The sequence below is a fragment of the Drosophila guanche genome, unplaced genomic scaffold (genome assembly GCF_900245975.1).
Source record: "Drosophila guanche unplaced genomic scaffold, DGUA_6, whole genome shotgun sequence".
Classification (NCBI taxonomy): domain Eukaryota; kingdom Metazoa; phylum Arthropoda; class Insecta; order Diptera; family Drosophilidae; genus Drosophila; species Drosophila guanche.
This window is the reverse complement of record NW_022995751.1, coordinates 2,528,483-2,546,579: the sequence shown is the minus strand read 5'-3', so window position 1 is coordinate 2,546,579 and position 18,097 is coordinate 2,528,483. Positions and strand designations below refer to the sequence as shown.

Genomic DNA, 18,097 nt, shown 5'->3' with positions numbered 1-18,097 from the left:
GCAAAAAAACACCCCAAAACACGACACGGTTTTGGACATGTTTGGCGCATGCGTTAGCTTTTGGGTTGATGTCTTGGCTAAATATATGGTGAATAAAATTTGAAAGCATTCTAAGAACAAGCAAATACAAAAAGAAAACGAACCAAAATGATGAAATTTTAAAGAATACATATTAAGGGAATTTATTTATTGGCTCTCGAATATAGAAAATAAAATAAATATAAGTATATATGTTTTTCTTATATTTGAGATATTTTCATCATAAATTAAGCAGCAACCCGAAATAAACCTAGAAGATAAAACGTCAAACAAAGATCAGGCTCATCAGCGCATTCAACAGATGGACTCGTGTTCCTCCAACTGACAGATTTACTGATCGAAAACTAATCCCCCGTAAAAGTAAAGAATAGAACGCGCAGATATAAAATGAGACGGAAAGAAAGACTAAAGAAACTAAATAAATAACATGTGATATTCCGCCTTTGATTGACGACTGTTTATGATTAAACTAGATAGAGTGACAGAGCATGTCCCGAAATCGAAAGCCCTGAAGAAAGCCACATAAACACTCGAAAAATATTCAATCTATCACTTTATTCAACGTTTTACGTTAATATTTTCATGGTTGTTGTTTAATAGTACAGTTTCTACTGTTATTGTAGCCATACTTTTATGGGTGGGTGTGTGTGTTTTTGTTGTATGGGGATAGGTTGTTCGAAATTTGAACATTTAAACAATTAAACATAATAATAATAGACGTCACACGCTAGAAATAACATTATGGGCATAAACTTAGGCTTATTGTACATATTTTTATTTTTTTATGTTTATATATTTAGTCGTAGATTATAGTATAGTTTAATGTATGTATGTAGATGTATCGTACTGTTAGTTATCATTGCTTGAGCACGGCACTTTAAACACTTAGTTTCCAGTATAAATAATGAATGTTCTTGCCATCGCAAAATTATAACAAATTTTCAACAGAAAACAACAAAAATTTCATGAAATTAACGACAATTTATTTCTTCTTTTAGAAATCATTAAAGTACTGCAAATCTCTTTGGTCTACTGCCTTGGCCGGCTTCCAATCCTGCTCGGGATAATCATCAAAATTTTTCGTATCCCCATCATGATGTACATCGGGCAAAATTGGTGGCTAATAAACGAGACAAATTCAAGGGTAAATAATTATTATTTTGATTTATATTTCTTTTAAATGATTGAGTATTTATGGGCTTGTAAATTGGTACTAAAGGGGTGAATAAATATTCCACTATGCCCCCACATCTGTTATCCTTATATGGGTTTCTTGGCAGTGAAAAATCTCCCGGTAATGTGCAAAAATCTGCACATTTGTAAAAGTCAATTCTGACGCATCTCACAGTGTCTCTCGCCTGGCTGGAGGCGTACATTTGGGCAATTAACGCCTTCTTATGGCCCCCTTTTGTTACATTTCGCTCGCACTCACTCGCCTTTGGAGATTTTTTTGTTGCAAATGAATCGGTAGATTTATGGGGGCCAACACCCACCCACCCAAGCAGCCAGCCAGCCAGCTAGCCAGCCGAAATAGACGCTGCGGTCATTAACTAAAGGCATAGCTAATTTTCAAAACTGATTTGTTTATTTGCTTTTAATTACGAAAATGTATAAAAATACATTCGCCAATTCAGATAGCCCTCTCCTCAAACAAAATGTGCCAAGCGTGTGTCGCGAAAAAGAACATAAAATTTTTTTTATAATAATTAGGAAAGTAAAGACCAAGGGGGGATGTACTATACGAAGAGATTCCCTGCGAACAGAACTCACCTTTAGTTTCTTGTTGTAGACGTCATTCCAATTCAAGTGCTTGAACCAGCGATGCCTCTTCACGTCATCGGCACCGTTCTGGGGGAGAGCCAAGAAGATGATCCGGGGAAAGCATGGAAAGAAAAAAACAAATATTAGACGTAAATAACGTTTTGCATTTTCTTAGCTCGTGTTGCGAAACGCGCGACAAATCTATTAAGCAAAAACCAACAACAACAACAGCAAATAGGAAAACAGAACAGAGTGGAAGGAAACAAACTCGAGGAAAAATGGGGAAAAATGATTTCGACAGAATTTATTTAGCTAACTGACAACGAACATGTGCAGATCTATCTGCGATCTGCTCTATGCGATGTCCAACAATTAATGGTTGATATATGCATTGCATTTTTTAATGCCAGCCAGCAACAAAGTCAGTTCCCCTGCCCTGCCCTGCCGTGATCATCCAAAAGAAAGTGACAAGTGTAAACAACAAATTCTCTATCTATACATATCGAATTTAATAAACCAGAAAATTTGAACAATTCTGTTGCCAAAATATGTTGAATCCGAAGAGGGATGCAGTAGGAAGGGGCTTGTCGGAAGAGTTTCACAATCGAACAGGTGAAACCAGAAACAATCAAATTAAAATTATGACAGCTTTCAAAATGTTTAAAAATAGTTTATGTAGTCTATAAAAGGATTTCTAAGAACGAACAGCTGAAATGCGTGCCTCTACCGAACATAGTTGATCTTGCAATAATAATCATAGTTTATTTATTTAATTTCTATGTTAGATCTTCAAGAAGTTCTCATTCCTTTTCTCTCACCTTCATGTTGCCCAGCCGCTTGGTTCTATCATTCACCAACAGCTTCTTGATCAAGTCTTTAGCAATGGGATCCATATGACGTTCCCATTCAATCTTTCCACTCAATATCTTTTCATATATGCCAAAGGGCTGCTCATCGTAGAATGGTGGATAGCCCACAAGCATTTCATAAATGAGAACACCTAAATTAAAGCAAAAAACATTAGTTTTATAAATTTTAGCTTTTGCTTTCGTTCTGTCTTACCCAATGCCCACCAATCGACGGCCTTGTTGTGGCCCTTGGATTGTATTATCTCAGGTGCAATATACTCGGGGGTGCCGCACAGTGTCCAGGTGCGGTCCCTTAGCTTTTTGGCAAAACCAAAATCTGTAATCTTCAAATGGCCATCGCGATTGATCAGCAGATTCTCTGGCTTCAGATCACGGTAGACAATTTGTAGTGAGTGCAGGTACTCCAGGGCGCTGACAATCTCAGCAGCAAAGAAGTTGGCTAAAAATGTATTTGCAATTAGCGAATCAGAGTGGAGTGTTTGTTTATTACTTACAAGTTTGACTAGTAAATTTGCCTGCATTACGCAGATATGTGAACAGCTCGCCGCCGCAGACATAATCAAAGATCATATATAGGTTTGACTCATCCTTTGTGGACCATTCCCTAGGGAGGGGGAGACACAAAATGACGTTAATGGAATCACAGATGTTTTTATATGGAAAGGAAATTGACAGTTCCTCCTGCTCTCATCTTTTGAATGATTTATTATTATATACACTTTCTTGGATTTACTTACAAACTGATGACAAACGGATGTCGTATTTCGCGCAGTATATTCCGCTCATTCTTGACGTGCTCAATCTGCTTTAGACGAATGACTTCGGTCATGGCCAAAATCTTCATGGCGCAATACTTCTCCGAAATCCGATCGCGACATAGGCACACGCGTCCAAAGGTGCCAGTGCCTGAAAGGGAGAACGTGAGTGAAAGAAAAATCATGAGTTAGATATCATATGTATGTTTTCCTTCCCGAATGAATTCAAGCAAGAAAAACCACAAACAGCATTCTTAAATATCGGGGCATGCCCCATTAAAGTGTTTGTAAATGATACGGAAAATGGGTCTGGTCGGGGCAGCACATATACTCATATGTGTGTACAATGTACAGAGCTCGGTGCATAATTACTTTTTTCACTTTTGAGCACGTTTTGAGGTTACAAAACCAAGCTCTTGGGTTGGCTTGGCTCTGGCTTGACTTGGCTATTGCTGGGGGTGTTGGCTTACATCGCCCATCAGATTTTCTCAACCTTGAATTTTTAATTGGGCTAACGTCCGACTCACCGGGCGAACGAGTGTGACTAAGACTGAGTAAGACCAAGACTAAGGGGGGGAGTAACTGACAGAAAAGGAAACGTGGAACGTGGAACATGGAACATGGAACGTGCGAGCAGCTCGCATTACCTCCTCGTACCTCTCTGTATGTAAGGCCAAGACCAAGAGGAAAATTTCTATTCGTTTTCTCTCTTGTTTCGTTTTGTTGTGCTAATGGCAGGGGAAGCAGCAAAACTGCTACAAATTGATTTGTCTTATAAATCAAATGCCGAAACGCAATCATTTTCCAATGAGAGTGCGGCAAAAGTTTTCCTTTCTGCAGATGCTTTTAGTTTTTCAGCACGTTTGGCTGTTGGCTGCTGTCGATGCTGATGGGTGTGCTCGATGTGCTCTTCGATGTTCCCATTCGGGGCCGACAATAATTAGCCATGATTTTTATTGTAATAAAGCAAAAGTGAGCGGATTATTGAACTCGGCCACCAAAATATCGGCAGAGCCACAATCATTTGACGTGCCACGTGCGTACCCTGCCATCCAACAATTAAATTAAACAAAAGCGAAAACCGCCAGTGGGCGTGGGCAGTGGGTGTGGCAGGCCCCATATGATTGCAGCTGTCTTAGCCGGGGGTCGGGAGAGCATTACACGTGCAAATCAAATATGAATCTCAGAAGTTGTAATTAATGAATTTTGTGCGCCTTTTGTGTGGCACACAAATTGGTTTCTCGATTACGTAGTCGGGATGAATCAGCAATGAATTGGGATTAGTGCAGGAGAGGGATTGGGCGGGGTATTAGCTGATTGCTGATGTTTGCCAGAGACTTAACGTAACGGCGAGTCAATGAGTTGAAAGTTTTTCCTGTTTCCATAACACAATATATATTGGAAATTCCCAAAATATTATTTTCCCAATTTTAAAATATAGAAATATATAAAAAGAAGCACCCCTACAGTTCTAACAATCAAAAATAATCAGCTAATAATAATAAAATATATACAATATGTTTTTTGGAGGGGTAAAATCTCTCACAAGATGGAAATGTTGTTTAGCAATTGCTTCAGATTCCAATTCTATATTTGGATAAACGATGAATAAATATGCGAAATATTCCAGACGATATTAAATCATCCAGATATAACTACATCCAATGAAGGATGCTTTTATGGATGAAAATCGAATCAGAACGAAGAGAGATATTCCCTGCTCAACGGCCAGACACTGGGCCGTGGGAGGGCGCAAAACAAACTGAACAAAAGGGGTAGGTGATGGGGAGGGGAAAACTATGGAAAGTATTTCCCATTCGCAATGTTTGAAAAAATATTTCGGTCGGGCAGCAGATCTGCAGATCTGCAGTCATGCATGGCACATGGCCATCATGAAACAATAACAGAAAAGGAAAAAGTTTCACAAAGGAATTTGGGTTTCGATTTAAAAGAATTTAGTTTTTTAAATATTTACACATTTTAATGGTGTAAAATTCTATTGGGAATGTTTAATAACTGATTCGGCATTCCGCCTGGGGGTTTCTGGTGTCTTAGATATCAAATATTTGCAGCATCTTTTAGGATAATTTGAATTGTACAAGTCGTGGTTTTACTTTTACTTTTGCTGAGTGCTGACTTAGTACGTTGACTTGAAAAATACCCATTAAACCGATCCCTACTTTCTGTTTTCAACTATTTGCCACACACTCTGCCGTGTAAGTGGCATCTTCAGACTCCAGTGAAGCTTGGCAGCAGTCGAGACGATCTTTTAGCACCTCATACACGAGCCACTTCAAGTGCAGCGTCGTCTAGCATAAAGGAAAGTGCTTTTACCGACAGTTTAACTACTGCTACAACTCGCACTGCCCTCCGGCAGCACCGCTCACACACCTGAGGCAGTTGCAGAGACTGCTAAACGTCTCTGGCCAAAGTGAAATTGTGACAGCTGCAGAGCAGACAACAAACAAGCGGCGCAGACGCAGACGCAGAAGCAGCCGCGTAAGTGGATGTGCATGTGGATGCCATGGATCCAAAGCCAGACACAGACACTACAGAGCAAAGCCAGTCAACAACAATTAAAGTCTGGCTGAGTTGTGGCCAAACCTGTTGTTTCTGTGGCAGACGCAGACTCCTTCATAAAAGTTGCAGCAGCAGCAGGCAATAACAGGCAACAGCAAGAGCAACTGGCAAAAGATGCATCTGCAAAAAAGTGCGTGAAAAAAGGCGAAGAAACATATTTTACATAATACATAAAACTTTCTATTTAACGATGCGATGGCCAGCAACTGACCAGGCCAGACCACAGGCCAGACCCGACCCGACCAGAGACATATTTATTTTGGCGCGACAGCGTTCATGGATGCAATCTCCGCCTCCGCCTCTGTCTGATGGATGGATGGATACGGCTGTCCCATGCCATGCCTTTCATTTGCCCAAAAAGAAATAAAAATCATTTCAATCTTTCATGAAAGATCTGTGCCAAAAGTTAAAATACTGTAAATGGCGAGACATGTAAATGGCAAAGGAATAAACGACCCAGGCGATGCAATTCTCGTATAAACTTGGCACACTTTTTGCACCATTTTTTTGCAGCAGCTGCGGCTGAGGTTGCGTTGCAAGTTAAATAAAGTTAATTGCGTTTTATACAGTGCATTTAAGCAAAGTTTGTTTAAAGATGCATAAATAAAAGAACCCCGACAGAGAGATACAGTCATGGAAATGCACTGCAAGCCATGGAGGCCAGGTTAAAAATAATCGACTAGCAAGATGCTTAAGTTTAAACAATACCAAGTCAACACTGAGATGCGATCAGTGAAACTGTTGCAAATAATAGCAAACAAAAGTGTTTTTCAGGTCACTTGATAAGTGCTGAATGAGTGAGCTAATTAATAACAAGGAGACTACTAATTGAGGCTGTCTAAATTATATTTCCCACTTAACACACACTGACAATCCCTCAACACAACCAGAACCATTGCCAGATTTCAGTTCTTAGATCATCCACGTCTGCTTCTACAATTTGATCATTTTAGACAACAAATTCAAGAAGAAATGCACCACGGAAGTCGCCTACTGACCCACAACACACACCGTGTCCAATCATATTTGCATTCGATGACATCTCCCTGGTCATAACTTAAGCGATTTATGACATTTACAAAGCACATGTTCGCCCATTGGACAACGCAAGCAACGCCAGCAACGCCAGCAACCCACCTGCCTGTGCCAGTTCGTGTCGCTGTTGTTGACAAGATTTTACACCGCAATTTACAAGCCACAAAAATTGTGACAACAACAGTAGCAGCAGCAGCAGCAGCTGTGGGGGAGGAGGCAGGTGGAGATCGAACATAAATTCAATTTGGAAACTGTAGGGTATGGATGCAATTCGATTTGCCAGATGCACTACAGATGCATTTGTAGGTCACTTTTATTAATAAGACAAAAACAGAGCAGAGCCACTGAAATGCTGTTTATAAGGCAATTTTATATGCTCATTTAATGTTTGAGAAAACGCCGAGACATGCATGCGAAAATAAAGCCAAAAGCCCATCGGACGATTCCCCGAGTCTGGGGTTTGGGGTCTGGGGTCTGGGATCTGGGGTGTCCCATACAGCAGGCAATTTTCTGCGAGTCTTTTTTTCTTGCTTTGCTCTTTTGGACTCGATCTGGGCATAGTGCCAAATAATAATTTCTATAATATTTGCTTATACGTTTGTCCGATTTTGTTGAAATAAAATTTCGGATATTTTCTGGCTTCAAAAAGTTTACAAAGATCGTGCGGCGCGGCGCGGCGCAGTGCGGGCTGGCAGATTTCAAATTTTCCATGGTATCATAAATTTCTTGTTGACTGATTTTGTCTTTTCATGCGGCGAGAGTAGCGAATGAAATTATTATTATAGATACACGGACACATACTTATATAGAGTCGTAGATATATTGTTAGATAGGGGCAGCCGCCAGGCACTTAGCAGACAACAAAAAAATCGAGAAGGATGAGGATTGAGAGAGGAAATCCATTTTGAACTATGAGTTATACTTTGCAGACGGAACGACGACACACAACTTGTTGTTCCACACACAAACATCCACTGGGACATGTGTTTTTTTGCTATCTGACAGATACATTTAGCTGCTTGAGATTTGATTGCCTTTTATTATTTAAAAATCAATTTATTCGAAAAGCGCAGAAAAACATAAAGGAACCCCCGGCCCAAACCCTACCAACAAACACTGACACTGACCCGCTCTCTCCTCTCTTTGAATTGATTTCAATTGGAAAATGGCAACAAACTTTGTTTTGGGGCCTTGTTTTGGGCAACAATTTGATGTCCCAGCAGCTGAAATTGTATTTCCGAGAAACGTGCGTAAATATTTATCTTGTAGCAGAAATCTATCAATCAATGCCCACAGCCCACAATTAGCAGTCCAAGAGCAGATGCGGCAGTCAAAAAGGATTGTCCGTCTGTCCCGATCCGCGATCAGTGATCCGAAAAACCACCCCCTACAGGGACAATTTGTCAACTTTAAATATTGTCTGTGGAAGGTCAAGCAGCGTCAAGATTGTCAGAGATTTCCGCATGCCATTTGTCAAGATGTCACCCATAAAGTGAGAGAAGTGGGCCACCAAATAGTCACATGGGGGACTCTTGTCCATTAGCCAAACTTCTCTGAGAGATCATTGATCTTTGGGGAACATATTGCAGAGTTTTCCAACCACTTAAGAAACCGAGAATAAAGGGGAGCTCCCTACATTTCTCCCGGATACTTTCTGCCACACGCCACGAACTTTCACTCGCTGAACGCTGTCCACTTCCAATCCAGTTTCCCCCGAGAGAAAGAAACATTTCCTTTTCGAGCAGAGTCCATTCCACTTCGGTGTTAATGGCAGCCTGAAACACTGATATGACAGCTCTAACGCCATAGTTTTATGGCCTTTCTCGGGCATGATTATAGTCTATCGCAAAGGCATGCAGCCAGAACATGCACAAAACAGAAACATTTTTAATTTGTTTGCCCAAGGGAGCAAAACAAAAGATCTGTTGTTGTTATTCGAAAATTGTGAAAACATTTCTTGGGAAATTTTCCCTCAAGGAAATCCCCGCTGCTGTTTTTTCGTGTTGGATTCCATCACTCGCCCTGGTTGAATCAGATAAGCGTCTGTGGTCCAGAAGGTAAACTTTCAATTAATCAATGGAATTGCATACAAGCATCCAGCGTAACTATCAATATTTATTAAAAGTCTTAAAGGGGGGGCCATGTCGGGATGTTTTGCTTTTAGTTCAATGCATTTTGTTCCTTCTTCCCATTCAATATAGCTCTCAACATCCCCTGGGTTTTCCTCAATTATGGCTACTGCATGCGATGATGATGATGATGCCCCGCATCTCCTGGCCATTGTTCTTATGGTTATTGTTATTATCAAAATGGATAGCCACTGGGGCAGGGGAGGATGAGCAGGCTGATTATTTTTCGTATGCCCTAATAGCAGCGTGACTCAGTCGCATTTGTTTCCACTCTCTCCCCAGTCCCAGTCCCAATCCGAATCCCATTTCAATTCGTATTCCCCTGACTGTGCCATGTGCCTGTGCATAGCATGATTTCCGCTCTAGTTTATTTACTTTTTACGAACATTTCTTGAAAATCGTACTCAATACTCAATACCTTTGCCCGTTTCCATGTTTGTCTAGCAATTGTTTGAAATGAATGCTAGATTACTCATACGCTGGATGCTGAAAGCCAATGCGGAAAGGCACTCGCCGGAATTACTCACTCACTCGGTGTGAAATTTGCTGATTGAGGAATTTTGTACGGAATGAATTCAGCACCGGAAAGGCATTCGAACATCCCACTCTTGGCATAGGGCATGTCTTCTACAGGAAACGAACCCAACAGAAAAGCCAGCAGTGCGACTTGATGATTTTTGTAGGGGATTTAAGTTCTTGGGAATGCTATTAATTACACCCACAATCATTTTAGAAGCTGTATAATTTTATATAATTGCAAATTTCAACACAAAAGTCGACGATTTAATTGATCTTGAGGCAATTACCGACTCCCACATTGACTTTATAGAACTTTGAATGGATCCAATCTGTTGCTTCGCAGCGCAAAACGATCGATAAATAAATGTTTTCAAATGACTTTGATACCACCGCAAAGAGCAGAAGGAAAACCGTTTCACACGTGTACTAAAAGCAAATGCTGCAGTAATAAATCTTGAAAACGTCCCGATTTAGCCTCAAACAGAGTAAATATTTATGCCGCAAATGCTTAATGAGATTTTGGAAATCCCAGGCGATGGTGCACTAAACTTAATACAATGCTAAAATGTTGTTCTTTTTCGCTATTTGTTTGCCATCATATCGAACACACCAGCGCAGACGTCAAAATGGGAAAACAAATCAAAATATTATGGGCATTAATGGGTTGAACGTCCATGCGAGTACGTAAGACTCATTCATGATCCTAAACAGAGTCCAAATGTAGTACATATACTCGTTTACCAACTACACTTTAAATATTTTCTAAATGAAATTTTACGCAAGCAAAGAGAAGGCAATTGCCTTGGCCTCTGCGGTGCCAAGATGCTCATAATAATCATAAGAAGAACATGGTTCCCATTCGATCCACGAGAACCCCATTCCATTTGCGTAATCAATAAGATTTTATTTACGTATAAAACGAATAAAAGGCAATAGAAAAACTGAAGCTAGCGTTAAGCTAGAGCAAACATTAACAAAAGGCAGATGCATAAAAAATGAGGTAATAAATATTTGAAATTAAATCGCGGAACGAAATCAAAAGAATAGCAAACAAAATCAAAACCCCAAGAGAGCAAGAGAGCAAGAGAGCAAGGGAGGGTGAAAGGTATATATTATATGTGAATCAATTGTATCCAGATGAAATAACTGAACGAATTGATTGAACAGGTGAGAAAAGTCTTAAGGGAATATCTGTTCTGGTTCGGTTCCCGTCTGAAATATCTTTCCATGGAACTCGTTCTGGTCTCGTGCTGTAACTTATTGGATCTTGCTTATGATCTCATCAAAACCTTGACTCTTAAACCAACCTAGAACTACTTTACTCTACTCGTAATGTGTTTTGATAGCTTCACTCTAAACAGTTTCCCTCCTACACAAACAAAATGGAAATCTCTGAGCAGACAAGTTGAAGGTAATCGCAGGAGACGAGACCTTAACATCAATCACTTGATGCCTGGAACATAATGTAAACAGCTGTCGTATGTATGGATGTTCGAGTGACTTACCCACAGTTTTGATTATTTGGTAGTCGTCCAAGTGAAATTTGCGAACTCCCTTGGCTGTCTGGACGCTGCTGCTCTCATCGGAGTCATCCTCATCCTCCTCGTCGTCGGTCTCATTGCCGTCATCCTCCTCGATGCTCTCGTTGGAATCATTGGTAACATCGTCGCCGTCGCGACCATCGCCATCATTCTCATCGTCGTCATCCTCCTCCTCTTCCACCTCATTGTCATGGTCAGCGGAGCTTGTTGTGGTCGTGGCACTGCTGCTGCTCCGGCTGCTTACGTGGTTCTGGCTCTGACTTTGGCTCTGACTCTGCTCCGGCTCCGGTTCTGGCTCTTCCTCCTCCTCGCTGTAATCTGATTCCAAAGGATCTGATGACTCACTTGAGGCAACGCTGTGGCTGCCAGCGCCCCCGTTGCTGCTGCCGCCAGTTGCACGGCCCAATTTGAATGTGAATGTCGCCTCTGTGTTGGTATCATTTGCGGGAATTTTCTTCTTGTATGCTGACGTCATGCTGCTGTTTCCTGTTCCTGTCGTCAATTTTGACGACGATCCTGTGCCCGATGTGTTGGACTTGGCTTTGTTGGAGCCGCCACCGCCTCCAGCTGTCAACGGTGTACAGAAGCGGGCACAAGCGGCTGCGGACATATCTCTGCCAATCCCTGGCTCCTCCTCCTCCTACTCAATTGTCCTGCGTTTATTTCTGGCTCTCGCTTTCGCTGGCCCTTTCCTGTTGTTTTTGTTGTAGTTCTTCCTGCAATTGCATAGAACAAAAAAAAAATGGGTTAGAATTCAATTTTCCCTTTGAAATGGGTTCTTTTTGTGGTCAAAATCTCCTATATTTTGATGGGTTTTCAATTTGAGTATCGATGGCTGGACGTTTAATGTCTCCTACAATCCTTTACAGATATCATGGAATTAATAGGCATATTTTTATGGCTTATTCATAGTCAATTCCATTCCCACTTCCCAGGGACACCCCCAACTAAGGGAATGGATGGATGCTGCCCTTTGTATATAGGCCTGACACAGAATGAGACACACAGCAGAGAGTTTGTCGTGCGCATAAATTGAAAGTGAAATGGCATGGCCGCTGGTCAGCAACAAGTGGTGGGGCCCATGTCTGTCTCGGGTCTTATCAGAGGACATGCAGGCTGACAGACAAGGGCATTGTCATTGATTGTCAGGATGGGAAAATTGAGTTCTATACATGCCAAAGGGTTCTCTTTTCTTTCCATCTCCCGGCACAATGGAGGCTTCAGTTAATATTACATACTAATATTATTAATAACAATGAATGCATTCGTGATTCAATTTGATGGCTGGCTGCCTAGCTGCCTAGCTGACTAGCTGGCTGGCTGCCTTGCTCCAAGTCCCACAACAAAAGAAACACCAAGAGTGTGCCCCCAGACGTGTAACTTAATAGCTGAGACACAAAGGCGCCAAGAACTCTCGACTCGTCTTGGGGGAGTTGTGGGACTCGGGGTCTTGTGGCGTCCGAGTCAGTTCGCCTTAATGCACTGATGCATTTAATTTAACGATGCAAAATACAAAAGGAAATGCCCTGAATATGAAAAATTATGATGCATCTATCTATCTACATGGATGTACGAATATGAAAATCAATAATCATCTACGAGCTCGAGCACTTGCGGCCGCCTGAGTGGCTTTTATTGTTTAAGCGAGTGCCGGATGAATCTAGGGCAGCCAGCCGGCAAGCGCCAGTCAGCCAGCCAGCCAATGCGAGTAGAAGACCATTCAATTGATTCAAAGATTGCACAAAAAAACAACCCCAAAATGGGGCCTCGTATAGAGAAAAGGATTGAGGAGTAAGTTATTAGCCAGCGGCATTTGCTATTGGCTGCAACAAAGGCCAGGAATATGACAATGGATGAGCAGCTGATATTAAAAAGTAGGGATTAAGACTGGGGAATATGAGAAAAGTTCATAGAAAGTGATAAGAAAATATTTCGAGGCCAAAGAAATATAAATATAAAACATTCTTTGGGGACTTTCTATAGTTCCACAGTACATCCTACGAAATTGTTCCCTTTCTATTATTTTTTGTTCTACTTCTTAAATGTCTCAGTCATAAGTACGTCAATTGTCTCACGTCGAAGCAGAAGCAGCAGCAGCAACAACAAAGACAATTCACTTCACACGCCTCACGCTCTAATGACAAGGCAAATCCCTAACGTTGCGAATATAAAACAAACACATATATTTAAATATATAAAAATATATTACTGCGCATCTACTAAAAAAAAACCATTGCTAATACTATTTACAATATTTTATTATTGGAGAAACCTTGTCAAAGTGGAATATTTTTTGTTTTGTTTTGTTATTTTTGCGATTTGCAAACAAACATCTTCAATATTTTATTTGATTTTTTGGCTTTGTTTTATACATATTCGTAGATATTATTGTTATTACACAAACAATATGTATACATTTTATGAACAGTCTGTCACTCAGAATTATTTATGTACGAGTTTAACCTTTTTGCACATTTTCGGGCCAAACGAAACGCCAACGCGTTGAAATTGCGGAAATATAACTTAAAGTTGCCCGAGGCAGAGTGCAGAAGATTGTTTTGAGAATAATTTCTCAAAAAAATTAGTGTAGACAATCACTCGGGGGGCTGTAAATTAGCCACAGACCCACTGGCTACAGCTACAACAAGTACAAGCAGGCACGCACACACACGGACGAATCTCGGATCTTGGTTCTATATAACCCACTCTGAGCAGCGCCTCCCCCCCATTCACCTTGGTGGCTGCCAAAAACTGAAAATGGAAATGGAAATGGAAATGGAAATTGGGGTCGTCGTAGTCGTAGTCGTCGCTGCCAGAGCGCCAAAATGTTAAATTGTTGCTTAATCTTCCGGTGGCCAGCAGCACTCTGCTTTCAGGCTGATTTCGTGAATGGAAAAAGCCCATCGAAAAATGTATACTAAATAAAATACATACATACATATGTACACATGTATGTACTGTTCGAAAAGTTTGCCGAGAAAATCAGGTGAATGAAAGTGAAAATCGTAAAGATCGTTTGGATTAAACATAAATCTCGGGCAGCTTTAGAAGTGCTAAAAATAAATGGCAGTTCCTGTTTCAGAATACAACTGCAATTCGCAGGGTCAATGCACTTTTGTATGCAGTTTATAGTTTTATTACTAAAAAAAAAATAAATAGAAATAGAATTTGGGGATTCTCCTCCCTCTGGGACTTTCAATATCACTTCATAATTTTCCCTTTTATTGTCTATTTATAACGTTTTGTGTTTTCATATTCGCCTGAGCTAATTTATTGCCAAAATCTGTCTGTGTTTTTAAAGATTTCATTTCATTTTCTTTTTTGAGTAGATTTCCACTCTCCGAAAAATTATGAAACTCTTCCCATGGGGCTGTCTTGGCACACCTCACATTAAGGCACTGTGATTTATATAGAATATTAGAATAATATTCGAATTGGAAACAAGATGAGATTGCCTGCAGGTTGGCCACTTGATCTCTGGTACCACGAATTAAATTTACGTTCAATGCTTGCAACATTTATTAATTCGTTGGGCCAGCCAGCGAATAAATTATGTTATTAATTAATTAAAAGCAGCGTGAACCGATTTGTTCCGATATACGCATATGTATGGGTGTGATATATGGATAGAACACAGCCAGAGGCTTCTCATATTTTTATCATCGTCATCGGTGTATTTTTGAACAGAGAAAGATAAATTGTTGTAGGCGTTGTGGGAATATTATTAATTTGCGTCCACCAGGAAACCAAGCATCACGAAGTGTAATTATGAATAAGTGCATACGTTCGAATTAACGATTTGCGGGGTGTTACCAAAAAAGAAAATTCATTGCCCATTTCAAGTTGACAAAATACAGATTTTCCCCCTACCTCTCTTTCTGTGTGGGCAATAAACCCCAAATGGCAATAATCATCAAAAATAATGCCGGCAAAATGTAATCATAACACGACAAAACCCCTGCCCTGCCACACTCTTTGTTTCTTGTGCGCTCTTCGGTACCGGAGGGGGTTTCTCGAACTCATATAAGGGCGAAACAGATTTATGGATTTGTTTTTACAGAGCAAAAGGTATTTCCTTTCCGTTGTCCTTGTGCTAGTTCTAGTAGGTACTGTATTTGGTGATGAAAATACATAAAAGTTTCATGCGTTTGAGGAAGTTTCGAAAAAGATTGACGTGTTGTCCTTGACTCAGTCTCAAGCGGGAGAGTTATTGAAGTGAGGCATGAAGAAAGGCTATTTAAATGGGGTCAACCACATGGATATTGTGGGTGCACTTGAAGCACAAAGATAGAGAGAGAAAAAATGCTTGGAGTTATGGTAAAAAGGTGTGATTCAATAGGAAAGATGTCCGAATAAGACTGGGAAATAAGTGGAAAACTATTACCAATTATTGCAAAAAGATTATTAAAATTATGAATTACGAGTACATACTTTTCCACTCTAAAAATGAATATAAATCTCTTCCTATTGTTCCCAATTAGCTAATTGCAATAATTTAATATGCTCGGATAATTTTAGTGTTCAAAGCTCAATACGAAGCGAATTCACAGTCTTTACTCTTTTTTTCTATTTTGGAAAGCAAAACATGAATAGATTATTACTGTGGTGGCTGTGGCTGTGCTGCTGCTGTCCACTTTTTACACCATTTCGTACGAGTATTTATGATTACTCACCCAGCTAAATGTTAAGAGGCCACAATCGCCGGCTGTTTTGGTTTTTCTTAACGATCGCTGGCGATCTATTTTCTTGTCCGTCTGTCCGTCTCTTTGTCTGTCTGTCTGTCTGGCTTTGAGTTCTAATTTTTTGCTGGAGCAAAATTTGAACGCTTGCGAAATTGTTAAAAATAAATATGTTACTTTGAGAGCGCACGATTTTCCTTCTTGCCGTCTCGCCGTCTCGATATTCTCCCTCTTTCTTCTTCTGTTGGTTGGCAGCAACAAAAAAGCGAAACCCGCAGAAGCCGACACACAGAAACAGAAATCAGAAATAAACTCAACACTCAGCGTTTTCTCATGGGCTATAGGTACACCAGATCGACTGGACACTGGACCCCGGGACAGACGATGGCGATACTCGTACAATTTGCTTTATTTGTGTCACTTTTTTGTGGGATTTTGTTTTTAGTTTTAGTTTGTTTCTTGCGATTCGTTTGGTTTTGTCGCGCTTTGCTTTAGAAGAGAAGACAAAGTACCGCTTTGGTTTACAACAACTTCAAGTGTTTTTTGTTTGTTTTGTTTTGTGTTTTGTTTATAGTGTATGCCTTCTTGGGGATCGTGAGATCCGAGTGATCTAGAATTTCCGGTTTTGCAGCTTGCAGTTTTTACCCTGTTGCTGTTACCGTTGCCGTTTGTTTTTGTTTCTACCTTTTCCAAAGTTGTAACAATTGCAATATGCAAATGAACCGAATTATGAGTAATTAATCAAAAAAGTTGCCACAACGTTCTGACAATTTGAATTTGTCTGAGATCTTCCAATGCCGATTTTTCAGTTTCAGTTTTATTCAGATTTTTCAGATTTTCGTATCGTTCTTTAGTTCTATTGTGGGATTTGTATTTGGTTGACCAGCCGCTTCCACGTTTTGCACGAAACTGAAACGTAAAATCTGCGAATCGCTTGCCAGAGCACTCGTTGTCGGCGTCGGTCGGCCCCCAGTCAATTGTGGCAGGGGCAGCAACAGCACCAGCAGCAGCACCAGCAACAGCGAACGAACATTCATGATGATGATGATGGCGCTGGTGATGGTGATGACGATGAGCTTGGGAGGCTGCCAGAGGCTGTGGAGCTTCATTGGATGATGTTTGTGTTTGCTCTCATCATCCATGTGTGTGCCAGTGCCCATGTCTGTGCGGTTGCTGTTGCCTTTGCTTGTGGAGTGTTCCTCTTAAACAGTTTGGCGGCACAAAGTGGCCAACAGGATCAGTGGAAGTACAAGTTGTCCGTGATAAGGGAGCCCATTGTGTGTTGTCGGGCTAATTTACACTGTGTGTACCTCTCGTTTACTTATACAGAAGACAGACATCTGAAAATGTTTTGTTTGTTTTTAGTAGACATCATGGCAACACAGCAGCAGCGAAGAAAATCTGGGAAATATGTACTTTATAAGTATGTATATTTACGAGCCCTCCCAAGTGTAAGCAAACAGCGAATGGTTCTTCAACCGTTTTGGATTTTTGGATATTTGGATGTTTGGATATTTTGGTTTTTGGTTTGGTTTGGCTTGCATGTTTACGTTGATTTTGTTGGCTGTTGTAATCAAGCTTGACAAGGTCAGGCGGCGGCAGTTAGTCGGTTCAGACGCCTGCGTGCCAGAGCCACATTTCAGGTGCGGCAGGCTACATATGAATGTAGTCCTCGTACAATTGTTTTATGCATTACAATTTGATGTTATAATTAAGCGAAAGCAGGCACGAGATGTTAGCTAGCTTTGCCACTAAATACTCGCATGTGTGTGTTGCAAGTGTGTTTTTATGGGCTGCTGCAGTTCTGCTGTCAAGGGCAAGGACAACGCGTGGCTCACCTGCTTAAGTGTGAAATGTGGCAGAGACGGGCATGTATTTTCCTCCGACTGGACAGACTGTCATGGTCTGGACAGGCTGCTAGAAGAAACCGCCAAGCCACAATAAGCTCCATGTTGCAACAACAAAACAAAACACGCACAGTTTACAAAACATTTTGAATTCTCCCTCCGATATATCGATTATTGTGCTCACAAATGTTGCCAGATGGCTCAAGTTTCTGGTATATGTTATAACAGTGACAAGCAGCCATTCCCTCCACGTACATTTTATTCTTTTATTTTGGGTTGACCTTTTTAGTTTGATCCTTATATTCTAAACAATGTCATGAAAAAAAGTCATGAGAACTAGCCA

General features: G+C 40.7%; 1 protein-coding gene across 3 annotated transcripts; it reads right to left on the bottom strand.

Annotated features, from left to right (window-relative positions):
- Positions 1-1,031: 1,031 nt before the first annotated feature.
- LOC117587020 (cAMP-dependent protein kinase catalytic subunit 3) lies at positions 1,032-17,858 on the bottom strand. 3 transcript variants are annotated; one of them, XM_034277433.1, is made up of 8 exons: positions 17,746-17,858; positions 11,193-11,944; positions 3,407-3,575; positions 3,164-3,273; positions 2,863-3,108; positions 2,619-2,800; positions 1,810-1,887; positions 1,032-1,159 (listed from the first exon to the last, which is right to left on the bottom strand). In XM_034277433.1, exons 2-8 carry the CDS (start codon positions 11,836-11,838, stop codon positions 1,034-1,036), a joined length of 1,557 nt encoding a protein of 518 aa, XP_034133324.1. In that variant the 5' UTR covers positions 11,839-11,944; positions 17,746-17,858; the 3' UTR covers positions 1,032-1,033. The 3 variants fall into 3 exon arrangements, with proteins under 3 accessions (XP_034133324.1, XP_034133325.1, XP_034133323.1); XM_034277434.1 differs by lacking the exon at positions 17,746-17,858 and adding an exon at positions 16,592-16,606; XM_034277432.1 differs by lacking the exon at positions 17,746-17,858 and adding an exon at positions 15,902-16,332.
- Between the last annotated feature and the right edge of the window lie 239 nt (positions 17,859-18,097).

Coding starts and splice junctions, on each gene's coding strand:
- LOC117587020 (XM_034277433.1), bottom strand. CDS start 11,838: ATGTCCGCAGCCGCTTGTGCCCGCTTCTGTACACCGTTGACAGCTGGA. Junction 3,274..3,406: donor CATCCGTTTGTCATCAGTTT/GTAAGTAAATCC, acceptor CCCCCTCCCTAG/GGAATGGTCCACAAAGGATG. Junction 3,109..3,163: donor CAAATTTACTAGTCAAACTT/GTAAGTAATAAA, acceptor ATACATTTTTAG/CCAACTTCTTTGCTGCTGAG.